Source organism: Molothrus aeneus, chromosome 21 (genome assembly GCF_037042795.1).
Source record: "Molothrus aeneus isolate 106 chromosome 21, BPBGC_Maene_1.0, whole genome shotgun sequence".
In the NCBI taxonomy this organism is placed as follows: domain Eukaryota; kingdom Metazoa; phylum Chordata; class Aves; order Passeriformes; family Icteridae; genus Molothrus; species Molothrus aeneus.
In genome coordinates this window covers 3,833,866-3,846,762 of record NC_089666.1, presented here as the reverse complement: position 1 = coordinate 3,846,762, position 12,897 = coordinate 3,833,866, and the positions used below count along the sequence as shown (strand labels likewise).

At 44.0% G+C, this 12,897-nt stretch overlaps 1 protein-coding gene across 3 annotated transcripts in view; it reads right to left on the bottom strand.

Annotated features, from left to right (window-relative positions):
* Positions 1-7,120: 7,120 nt before the first annotated feature.
* PRDM2 (PR/SET domain 2) overlaps positions 7,121-12,897 on the bottom strand; it is a 65,139-nt gene continuing 59,362 nt past the window's right edge. For 2 of the 3 annotated variants that reach the window (XM_066564232.1, XM_066564233.1), the window contains 2 exons: positions 11,204-11,332; positions 7,121-10,418 (listed from right to left, as the gene is read on the bottom strand). In XM_066564232.1, coding sequence (XP_066420329.1) covers positions 11,236-11,332 — 97 coding nt within the window. In that variant the 3' untranslated portion in view covers positions 7,121-10,418; positions 11,204-11,235. The remainder of the gene's footprint in view (positions 10,419-11,203; positions 11,333-12,897) is intronic. The other variant, XR_010784887.1, reaches the window with a different exon arrangement.

Sequence of the window (12,897 nt, the reverse complement as noted above, 5' to 3'; positions counted from 1 at the left end):
CTCTGAGCACTCTAATGAGGCTGGAGATGTCCCTCTCATGGCAGGGACTAGATACCCTTTAAAGCATCCTTTAACTGGGCTAGGATTCTATGATTTATATGATTTTAGGCTCAGATTATCTTTGGCAGAATCCAAACAAACAGTCCAGAGACTACTTTGCATGTTTATTTCACTAAAGACACAGGAACAATCTCTGCCCTCACACAAACAGGAGATTCAACCTGATCTTCCTGTCTACCACATGGAGGAAACCAAAACTTGGGCCATTTGGTCCATATATCTTCAACATTTATTCCCGTGGCTGCTTTCTTCCTCCCTAACTGTGCCTGTTGCTCTCCCTGGCCAGGTCACATGAAATCCTCCCAGAGCTGTTTGGTAACTTCTCTGCAGAACCCACTGCAGAGCAGCATCCAGCTCTGAAACAGTAAAAAAAAAAAAAAAAAAAAAAAAGGAAATTATGCAAGAGGCTACCTGTAAATCCTTATTTCCTTGGCAAAACTTTGCCAGCCTCAAGACATCAGGAGTTTTAGAGTTGCAGATGAGCTCACAGATGTATTTTTCCTTCTCCCCAATTCCATTGCGCATTGGGAGAGTGCATTGGAGGTTCCAAACCACCAAAATAATCTCAGGCAACCTGTCTGCTGCAGATGCTGAGGACTTGGTCACTGGAGGGAGGGGCACTCTGGGGATGAGAAGGAATCAAGTGGGGAGCTGTCAAAGGCTGTTTGCTGTCAAAGGCTGTTTGCTGTCAAAGGCTGTTTGCTGTCAAAGGCTGTTTGTTTGCTGTTGGATTTGCAGAGGGATTTTGGGAGGAGCTCCTGGGGTTCCAAGCTCCCCGTGGGCTCCATGTCCAGCCCAGCACAGAGTTACACAACACAAGAGGCCATGCTCCATTCCACACCACTGCTCACAGCCTCTGCACCCAACCAGCCCACAGCCCCAGAAACCAGAAAGCAGGAAAAGCCTTCTTGTTTGGGCTGGTCTGGGAGTTGTGTCTGAGAGGAACAGTGGATTTGTCTTTCCAAACCAGCTGTGGGTCTGCTGGTAGATAAAACCAGCACTGGGACATAAAAGAAACAATGGGAAGGATCCCACTGATCCATCCATTAATGAATGGAAAAAGAGATTTGCCTTTACAAATAAACTATAGGTTTGCTGATAAATGAAATTGCACATTGAAAGATGAAAGAAACAATGGGGAAGAAAAACCCCTAAATTCCATAAGAATTAAAAATTAAAAGGGAGGGCTATACAATAGAGGGCAATCTTTGGGATCAGGTGTTTTGGGAAGTCTGAACCTCTCAAGTACCTCAGCCAATGGGGAAAGAGAGAAGGGAAATGTGGCTGGGAAATTGGGATAAAAAGGAGGCTGTGTCCTCCAAAAACTGGAGAGATTGAGGGAATGCCCCATGGCCTCTGCCTTTATTGGAATAAAGCCAAAGGACTCCTCTGTCTCCTTTTTGGATATGAACCTCTGCTGTTTGTGGATTAATTTTCCTGACGTGTCCCTGCTCAGCATCACCACCCTCTCTCCTGGAGACCCTGGAGCAGCTCCAGAGCAGAGGAGCCCAGCAGTGCCTTCCCTTCCCTCTGGACACACTCCAAGGGTTGCTCACTTCAGCTCAGCACATTTTGTTCCTAAGAAATGACCCTCCCTGAGGTACAGAAATGACATTTTCCACCTCACTGCAGCTCACCTGGATTTCCCTCACAGCTGACACCTGTGCTGCTGTGCTGAGTTCCACACATCATCCAGTGCCAGATTTCCTCCTCTGGGTTTCTGTGCTCACCACAACACCTGGGATTTGTTTCGTTTGTACAAGGTTCCTTAAGGTGCCCCCAGTTCTGCTGCTGCCATTGTGAGCTCCATCAGCTGCAGCACAGAAAATAACAACAAACAGAATAACAGAACACATAACCTGACTCAAAGCTTCTCTCTCTAGGTGAAAAGGAGATAAATGAGTGTTAGGACTAATGAGAATAATGTGCCCCTTTTTGAGATGCTGAATTTAGAGGAGCTGTGTTTGCACACAGTGAATGAAATCTATGGACTCAATGCCCTGGAAGTGTGGGAGGAAGGTGAAAGGAGAGGGAAATTAACCCCAAACCCTCACTGAGTGGGAGCTTTTTCTGCAAAGGACTCCACTGCTGGAGCCAGGTTTGCTCATGAGCAGATTTACCCATGTCAGGAAAATTAATCCACAAACACCAGAGGTTTATGTCCAAAAAGGAGACAGAGGAGTCCTTTGGCTTTATTCCAATCAAGGCAGAGGCCATGGGGCATTCCCCTCAATCTCTCCAGTTTTTGGAGGATGCAGCCTCCTTTTTATCCCAATTTCCCAGCCACATTTCCCTTCTCTCTTTCCCCATTGGCTGAGGCACTTGAGAGGTTCAGACTTCTCAAAACACCTGATCCCAAAGATTTCCCTCCAATGTATAACCCTCCCTTTTAATTTTTAATTCTTATGGAATTTAGGGGTTTTTCTACCCCATTGTTTCTTTCATCTTTCAATGTCTAATTTCATTTATCAGCAAACCTAAAGTTTATTTGTAAAGGCAAATCTCTTTTTCCATTCATTAATGGATGGATCAGTGGGATCCTTCCCATTGTTTCTTTTATGTCCCAGTGCTGGTTTTATCTACCAGCAGACCCACAGCTGGTTTGTAAAGACAAATCCCTCATTCCACTCACCCCGATGCTGCAACACAAGCACTTTAAAAACTCCACAGCTGAATTTCCATCAGCCAAGTGCCAGGAAAAGTCCATCTAATGCACCTTTATTGGCCCTTGCCCTGGAGTGACTGCTGAGAGATCTCCCCAGGCCATTTCAGGAGGCTGTAGCTGTTTATTTGCTCCCCACTGATGATCAGAGACCCCAAAATGCCTCTTAGGGGGCTGTAGCCCCACATTTCTCTTCACAGAGAAAAGCAAGGCACAATCCTTCCCAAGAATATTTCTGGGTTTCACATTCTCTGAACTTGAGAGAAACAAAGCACCATCACTTTGGGTGAACAATCTCCATATTGCATTCTAATTTGGCACAAACACAGGCACAGCAAAAGAGATAAGAATATTCTTGGGAAGGATATTCTGTGCCTTGCTTTTCTCTGTGAGATGTGGGGCTCCAGGGGGCTCTGTGCAGCTGCAGCCCCCAGCCCGTGCTGGCAGCAGGGACAGGGACAGGTCACACCAGGACAGAGAGCCTTGGAAAATGCAGCTCAGTGCAAATCTCCTTCTCTTCCCTACCCAATTATCCCACTGAACACACAACAGTGTGGCACAGGAAAATGCATGAAAGGGAGAAAGAAGCTCAGTTAAACTCATTACATCATGAGAACAGACGTTCCATTGCCGTGGCACTTCTCAGCTCCAGAAACAGCCTGTGTGAGAAATGGGGTTATTCACAATGTTCATTGCAGCAAGGATTTGGGAATGGGGGAGGGCTCAGGAAAAAACATTCAGAAATTGTCCTTAATGAGATGTCATTGGCTACGAATGGTAGCAGGTGAGAACTTATTTCTTGTGTCAGAAATCAGCATTTCACTGGTGCAAGGCAGAGACTCTGGCAGGAAAAATAGCAGCTCGGGATTTTTGCATTTTCTTCCAGGACAGCAATGTCACAAGGAGGGCTGCTGGAATGGGGATGCATGGGGATGAGTGAATGTGATTATTCCTCCTCAGACCACACCACTGACATCAGCTCTGGGAGGTTTCTGCAGTTCTGATGCCTCTGTCATACAAGGCAAATGGAGTTTTGTAGAACTCACTTTGAAGAAAAGCACTTAAGGTTTGGCATCAGAGCAGCAATTAAACACATTTCTGCCCTCCTTCAGATTACATCTCCAGCAGCTCTTGGCTTAAAGTCAATTTTGTTTGGTTGAGTTTTATTCTTTCTGAAAAAAGAAAAGTTTGGAAGGCAGAGAAGAAAATTACGTAAGTGGTGCAGAAAGAAAATACCCTTAAGGACTTAGGGAATATTTTGGGTTGTTTATCAAAAGTAAGGCTTTAGTATGGATTAATTAATATATAAATATCCTTGTAGGAAAGAAATCCCAACTCTGAAAGGACCCTAATCAGTTGGTGCTGGGCCCAGAGAGAGGCTGAACTCAGACAGAGAATCTACCAGGACAGAGTGCTGCAGCATTTCCCTTGAAGGTCAAATTAGGAAACATTCCTGAATCAGTACAGCCCAGGTAAACCTGACAGAGGAACCCAAGAAAGGAGCTCAGGGAGTCTGTCAGTTCTGTCAGTTAAACACACCATCTGTAGGAAAATTCAATATATGAGAGAGTAAATACAATGTGCAGAAGGCAAGATGTGAGTTTAATAATGAGCACTATGTTTTATGTATAGATTTTCTGATGCAATGCCTGTCCCCACACAGTGCATTCCCCAGAGCTTCACTGAGCAGTGCAGAGGCCCAGAGGAGCTGACTCTGGGCAAGGAGATGAGCCTGGAGTTAATCCCCCTCCCCAGCCCTTCACACAGGCACTGGCACACAAGGACAAAAAGATTAACAGCAAACCAACCCTGCAAAGTGCTGCTGAAGTCAAGGTGACCCAAAACTTAGCAGAGCAGTACAAAAAGGGGAGTGGCCCTATTTGCATTAGCATCTCAGATCTAAGATAATATGAACTGTTCTCAGACAAATGCCCCTTCTTCTTCCAAGGCAGCTGCAAAGCCTGAGAGGAACCAAATGTAGCCCAGCATTGTCACCATGATATTTTATGGAAAATCCCTTCACCAGGATTTCTTCTCCTGGGAAGCTTCAGCTTCTCCATGTTTTGCTCCTCTGGAATGTGATTTGGAGAATTGTTTACCCAGCATGTGAATTGTTTTTAAATAATGGCCAATCACAGCCAGCTGTGTCAGAACTCTCTGAGTCTATCACGAGTTTTTATGATCATTCTTTTCCAGCCTTCTGAGGTCTCCTTTCTCTTTCTTTAATATAGTTTTAGAATATAATATAATAATAATATAATATAATATAATATAATATAATATAATATAATATAATATAATATAAATCAGCCTTCTAAGAACTTGGAGTCAGATTCTCATCTCTCACCTCATCCTGGGGACCCTCACATCAACACCACAGCATGAAATTGTCCCCTACCCCAGCACCTGTCAGTGCCCCTCCTCTTCCTCACTGGGGAGTGAGTGATGCTTATCTGTGAGCAGCAGGGCAGAACTTGCTCTGCTGTCACTTCCAGCTGAGCTCATCCCTGTCACATTCATATTTTCTGAAAAATCCCCTTGCCCAGGATTCTTCTCCTGGAAAGCTGAAAGCCCTCAGAGAAAAAGGGAAACAATATTATCTCATTTGCTTCTCCTGTGTTTTGCTGCTTTGGAATGTGTTTGGCGATTGTTTATCCAACAGGTGATTGTTTCATTGGTTTCATGTGAATTGTTTTAACTTCATGACCAATCAGGGTCAGGCTGTGTCAGACTGAAGAGAGAGCCACAAGATTCATTATCATTCTTTGTAGCCTTCTGTAAGTATCCTTTCTCTATTCTTTAGTATAGTTTTAGTATAGCATAATATAATATAATATAATGTAATATAATATAATATAACATAACATAACATAACATATAACATTAGCCTTCTAAGAACATGGAGTCAGATGCATCAATTCCTCCTGGGGATCCAGCAAATACCACAGATGGACTCATTTCCTCTGTGCCCACTCCTGAGCTCTCTGTCCCACAGCCTTGGTGGAGCATTTACCTTGGAGCATTTACCTTGGAGCACTGGCACCAAACACTGCAGCAGCCCCTGGCTTTGCTGACTGGGACTTTGGGAGGGGATCCAGGCACTGGCAGTGTCGTGTCCTCTGCATCCTTCTGCCAGCACCACACACACAGAGCTGAGCAGCCTCCAGGCAGCAGCTTCAGGATGAGAAAGTGATCCTCCTTATCTGTTTTTGGGTGTAGCCTTCTCCCAAAAAAGCCACAGCTCTTATAAAAAGGAGCAATTAGTGCTGCTTGATGTGACAGCACAGACAGAAGAATGGAGCATGCAGCTATTTAAAGAATATTTCTCAAGGTTCTTATTCAGGGACAGAATGACAGCTCAGCACAATCAGATCCCTTCAAACTCACCTGAAACTGGGTGGCATTTCCTGAGAGCCAAACAGGCTGTGACAGTGCCAGAGGAGCCTGGCAGCCTGGCAGGCTGCTGCAGGCACTGGCAGGCGACAGTGACAGCAGTGGCTTTTCTCTAAGAGACCAGATTTATAATGCATAAGGAACCTTCAGATTTTCTGGGGTGAAAGAGCCATTTTTAGCCTATGTGAAATTAATATTAATATACATAATTCAGCTGTTCCCAAACCTATTTCTTGTACCTGCTGTTGTTTTTAAGGATGGGATGCATGGGATTAATGCACCCGTGACGATGGCTGCCCACCACCCTCAGTGATTCCCTTACAGGGTTTCCAACTGAAGGAGGCTCCATCTAGAGCAGATTTAAAGAAGATTTTTACAATGAGGGTGGTGAGGCTCTGGTTGCACAAAGCTGTGGCTGTCCCATCCCTGGCAGTGCAGGTTGGACGGGGCTTGGAGCACCCTGGGATAGTGGAAGGTGTCCCTGCCCATGGCAGGGGGAAAATGGGATGAGCTTTAAGGTCCCTCCAGCCCAAACCACTTTGGGATTCCATGGAAAGGGACAAATGGCCCTGCAGAAAGCATAAAATGTCTCAGTGTGCAGTGCTGGCACACAGTTTATGGAACAGGGAGCACTCCTAGGAGGAGAACAGCCCTCCCACTGCACACCCTGCTCAAACACTTCCCTCCCAGCTGGGCAGAGCAGCCTTGGAGCCCCACAGTGCTGACACACCTCAGCAGGAGGGGTGGATTGGGATGGAGAGGGGCTGCAAAGGGCTCAGGGGCTGCTGCTCCAAGCATGCAGAGCTGGGGTGGAGCTGCCAGGACAATGAATCCCTGTCTGTGTGCACTGAACCTGTCAGACCAAGGTGACACTCACATCTCCTTCCTCCTCCCCCGCCACCCACCAGGAGAACCCCAAACCATTCCACTGTTTCAGAGCTACAGCACAGCCAGTCTCCGTTTTTAAGACCTCCTTGGCTGAAATAGCAATAAATATTTCCATAATGCAGCTTTTCACATTAATTTATTGTTGTTCTTTTTCTTTACATGGCAGACAGACAACAGAGCTTTCAGTCCTCCAAGGCAATTCAGAGCCCCAGCACAAACCAGGTCCCACCACATCTCCACAGAGTTTATTTTCAATAAACTCCTCAGTACCAGCACTGCCATGAGAGCACTGCAGAGCTGCCAGCGTTGTCCTTGTAAATTCTACATGCAAAACCTGAGCTTTTTCCCCACCCTCTCCTTGAATTTTCACAAGAACTTGTGATATTGGTCAAGGGCAAAATTTCATGTTTCATCAGCAGGCACGGGGGAGGTTAAAAATTTGCTGCAAAACTGTGAAATTCTGCCTTGGGAAAAGATGGCATACTTTTCCTGAATTCACTGTGAATGAAGTCTCCTCACTGGTCCAGAGAAATGACATCATTTTGAACTGATGCTTTTTTTTCTGCAAGAAAAATCATCCCCCCCACCCCCCTCCCAGAAAAACTGCATTTTTTTTCTGAAGAAAAATGATGAAATCTGGTGCAACCATGGGTTATTTCTTGTTGGTGACATGGACAATTTTCTGCTACAGCTCAGACTGTAATGGACCCTTCAAACAGACCAGTACAATATAAAGCTGTGTGCTGTGGTCTCTTGGTGGAGTCACATGTTATAAAACTTTAAAAACAGAGCATTTACAATCAGGGACATAAAGACGTGCTTTTAAAATTGTAAATACATATTTACAGGCTCGTGTGATAAACCAGAATTTCTCTGGGAAAAACGTTCCTATATCACAACAATGTACACACTTCTCTCCTTGAGAATGTCAGTTTTTATAGTTGATAACACTCTAAAAAAGGCAGCAAAAATAAATTGCACAGAAGTGGCCTCTGGTAACCTCACAGGGATGCCTTAAAGGCACTAAACTGGGCAGCATCCATGCCAGAACTCATCCTTAATTGAACTGACTGGAAGCTGAGTGGTCTGAGGAGAAAGGATTGTTTAAAGCAGTATTTGGGCTATATGGCAAGGAAACTCTTCCTCAGCAACGATCCTCAAGTGATAATTTATACACTAACTGTGATCTTTGACAAGGTGTCCTACAAAACTGCACTGGGACAATCAATCATAATCAATCAATCAATCAATAACTAATAATACTGCTGCTTTAAGCCAGAGTATATTGGATTTATTAGCACTTTATACTCATCTTTCAAGTGATTTAGGTACTCTCCAGACACTGCTGTTTGAAAGAACAGGGTTTACCATACTAAAATTACTTGATGAGTGAAAGGACAAAATGTGGAGAGAAAATAAAAAGGTAACGTGCAACACCAAAGGGAGACAAACTGATCAGAGAGCTGTGTGTGCACACCAGCTGCTTGGACATGGACATAAAGCCAGGAAAATTAATTTTTTGTGCTATTTGACCAAAATTTACCAAGCTGCCTAGCAGATCTGGATGCTCCCTTCCAACTAGTTTGGATGACTAATGGGATTCTCAGTCTTCCAAGGCTGCTGTGAAAAATCCCAGCTTTGTTTGCAATTAGTACATCTCTTTTTATGAGATTACTGCTAGATAAAAACTCCAAAGGGAACAAACCCTAGAGACCCTCCACCCCAGAAATGAGGCAGAGCAGCCAGCAATGGCACAAGGATCTCAGGGGTCTCACATCCTGGACTGGAAGCATAACTTCCAGCATGGGAGGGGATGCAGATTTTTATGGCTCATCCAGTTCTCAGCCTTCCCCCAAACCACAATTGCACTTAGAAAGCCTCCAAGAGGGGTTTATCCAAAAAATCTGTGGTGAGATAATACAAGATCCTGCAAACCTTTTCTTTCCAACTCAAACAACACGCACCTAGAACATTTTCATGGTGAACAGTGTTTCTTCTATAAAGCTTTTCTATTCATTTTGAATGATTTGATTTTCATCAAAACTATACAAAATTAACTGTTTTCAGCAATTCCATACATATATATTTTTATCTGTCATATATATATCTATATATGAAGATATATATATAAAATTGGTCCTTTCTTTGACTTTTTCAGGGTGGTGGGGAGGAATATCAACCGGGCACTTGTTTCTTCCTAACTAACGTGTGCATACACAGATCTGTGCTTATCTGTGTGGAGTGCAAAGTCAAGGACAGGAATAAACTGACTGAAACAACAAGGAAGTACAACAATCAACCCCTTTGGCCTCCTTAAAAAGTTCCAAACCTGGATGCTACACTAGCAGGGATCATGGAAAATCACGTGCTGGCAGAAGGAACCCTTCACCTCACGGGTGAATGGGGCAGAAGTTCTGCCCAGAACTGGCAGATGATGCAGCTGGGTGTGACTGACCCCATCTGGGGACAGGAAAGAGGTAAGAGACCTTTCTGCCCTGCATTTTATCAGCTGACCTGTGTGTTTCTGGAATTAGTCTTTACTGGCTGTCCTCAGGGATGGCCTCTGTTCAGCACCCCTGAAAACAAACACATGTTCCAGAGACACAAACACAGGTGCTCTATTTAAGGACAAATGTTACGTTTAAGGACAAGTCTGGCCTGATCCTGCACAGCAACACCTGTGTTTGATACTGTCCCTAAATGAATAAATAAATCCTGGCTCTGAACAGTACCAGACTGGCAACTCAAGGTATGGCAGCTTTTGAGAAATGGATGTTTGTCCCTTCATGGAGCTGGGCTATCAGTGCATTTCCCAGGGATCATGTAACAAAAACCACGTGTCCTGATGCACTTCAGAAGCAACAGCATCTGCCCCTTAAAGCTAATGGCACAAAGTCAGGAGCCTGGGGTACCCACAGGCTTCCCATGTGGAGACCTCAGGACACCCTACCACTCCTCCTTTTGTGGGATGCCCAGTTCTTTACCCGTTAGGATGGAAAGCAGAAACTAAAAGGATGTAACAGTCTTTTGAGAATTTAATTGCATAGTATGTTAAACCCTCTGTGTTCTCCCAGAAAGAGAAACTCACCCAGAGCCACCCACCCTCTGAGCAGGGGTACTTTGCCTGCAGATGCCTGAACCCTTCTCCAGGCTGTTCTCCAAGCTGGCACGTGGGCTCCATGCACTGGGGGAGATCACCCTGTCCCCAGCACTCTCTGGAGAGGCAGGAACCTGCTCTGTGCTCCCTCCCCTGCAAGGAAGGCTGGGATGACAGAAGCACATCAGCACTTCCAGCAGAAGCCACTGTCCCCGTTGTCTGCTGAGGAACCCATCTCACCTCATCTGAGCAAAGCAGGAGAGGGAAATGCTTGAGGATTACTTCACCTCACCTTTTCCAGTCAGAAGTCTCTGGTACCTGAAAACACACAGAGAGTGGAATTTAATCAGAAATAGTTTAAGGAGTCACAGTTCCATGTTCTATGGAGCTGGAAGCAGGACAAATCTTTCAGTGACCACTGTACATCAAAGAGACACCCATGATTTAATTTTGCTTGGATTTGGACCACAACTAAATGGTCTGAGACAGCTAGAGATATTAACATTCATTAGCGACCATCCCCATTATTCAGGAGATAGCAAACCTCAGAATTTTACCAACTATTCCCTCAAATGTTGTTTTTTGAATGGTTTTAAGAAAGAATAAACTTAAAGCTGCAATGTCTTAATTTTGTTGGCACTCATTGTCACCTTTAGCTTTACACATGTAAAGTATCCTGTTCCTTAGCTGTTCCATCAGTATAAAGGAGATTATGATCTGAAAGTTAATGGGAGAATGAAGAAGCAGAAAACAGTGTCTTGTTGAAACCAACAGAAAATCAGCTCAGCCTCACCAATACCTGGGGCTGGGTCATTGATTTGCCCAAGCCCATCAGCTGACAGTGACGAGATTCTGTGCAGTGTGTGCAGAGTTGAGAGCTTGGCAGATTCAGTTTAGATTAATGTAATATAGTGTAATATAATATGGAATAATATAGTATCATATAGAATAATACAGTATAATAAAGTATATAGTGTAATATAGTATAGAATAATACAGTATAATACAGTATAATAAAGTAATGAATTAGCCTTTCGATAAGATGGAGCCCTCCTCATCATTTCCTCCTTCGTCAGGGACAAAAATATCATCCATAGCTGTACCTGCTTTGGTCAGACATGCCCGGGGTCTATTCCTAGAAGAAGTGGGATGAGCTGGAGCTGGATTTCTTGCACTGCCTGCTGCTGGGGCTGTGCGAGGATGAGGAGGGACATCTAGAGGCCATGCGGAGCCTGCAATGTGCGAAGAGGCAGAAGAGCATCAGGGAGCGGGCACAGACCAAAGCAGAGTCGTGCTTTAGCAAGCCATGAGAAAGGAAAACGACATTCCAGCCACACTGCAAGCACCAAGAGCCACTTCTGAAGGTAAGAGGGTATTTTTGCCTTGTTCTGAACTTACCCTGTGAGTTTATTTAAGCAGGAAACAGAAAAATGTCAACGGGAAGGGAGTCCAGGCTCCCACCCCGTGCCCCAGACCCACTGGGGACAGAGAAACCCCCAGCTACAGCAGAAACCAGAAGAGTCACGTTCCATTCTCTCAGGACACTCCACATCAGCTTTTAAAATAGGTATTTTTGGAGAAGGAATTTCACTTTATCAGAGCACATACCTGGTCATTTCTCCCCAGGTCCAAGTTGGCAGAGCACTCCTGTCATGATTGCACTGACAGGATTGACAAGTACAGGGCACAGCTGTGCCTTTATTGCACTTCATATTTTAAACTAAGAGTCCCAAAGTGAAAGTGAAAATCGGAGATTTTTACTGTAACATTTTAATTCTATGCCTCAGTTGACTGTGATTTCAAGAAGAAAGCCTGAAAACATGACTCAAAGCAAGGGAAGTCCAACTGCTTCTGCCCTATTCTAGACATACAATTCAGTTCAAATGAAGCCAAACCTCCATACCCTAAAAGATTCAAAAAAATCCCGTTTGTTTTTAAATCCAGCACCTTTTGCCATCATGCACAAACTTGTCTGCTTTCCTCACACCTGTGCACCCCATAGGTAATTACACACCTTCCTTCCCAAGGCAAATTCTTCAAAATTCTGACCAAACCAAAGCCCTTATGTTCTTCCAAGGGAACATCTTTTGAAATATCATTTTCTTACACAGCAACGTGTCTAAAAAAAGTTCAAAGCCAGGTTTCTCTCTGGGTTATTTTTAGAGTTCAATATGCACCCTTTAAAGGAGATTTCAGTTTGTCCTTACACACAATGCAACTGCAAGTTAGACATAAAGAAGTGCAAAACTTTCCATTACAACAGAAAACCCAAACCACAGAAATTTTGAAAAGCAAGCAATTCAATTATTTTCAAATTAAAATTGGTGGTTAAAATTGCCTGCCAGAAGTTTTGTTATTGTTCTATGTAAACCATCCACTCCAGCCTTTCTGAATTCAATCCTGAACCTTCAGCCAATGTGGAAGAACCAGAAAGTGGCAATGGGGAGGTCAACAACAGCCAGATTTTTGTTGGTCCATATAAGGACTGTTACCAAGGGAAACAGCAGAATATCCAAAATAAGTTTAGTTTGTTTGGCTTCAGATTTTTACTATAACTAGAAGAGGGAAATTTTAGTTTATTTCTGTTTAGAATGTCTCCATGTAAGTAATGCTTTTTGTCAAAATATTAGTTATGACTTCTTAAAGTTCTTCTCTAATCAATGACATCTGTGTGCTCTTGCAGGCAGTGAGGCAGGGTCTACATCCTATGGGAAACCTAAAGAAAAAAATGTTAAAAGCTCAAATCCAAAGAGACAAAATATCAGGGAAAATCTGACCTAGACTTTCAAATGCACAC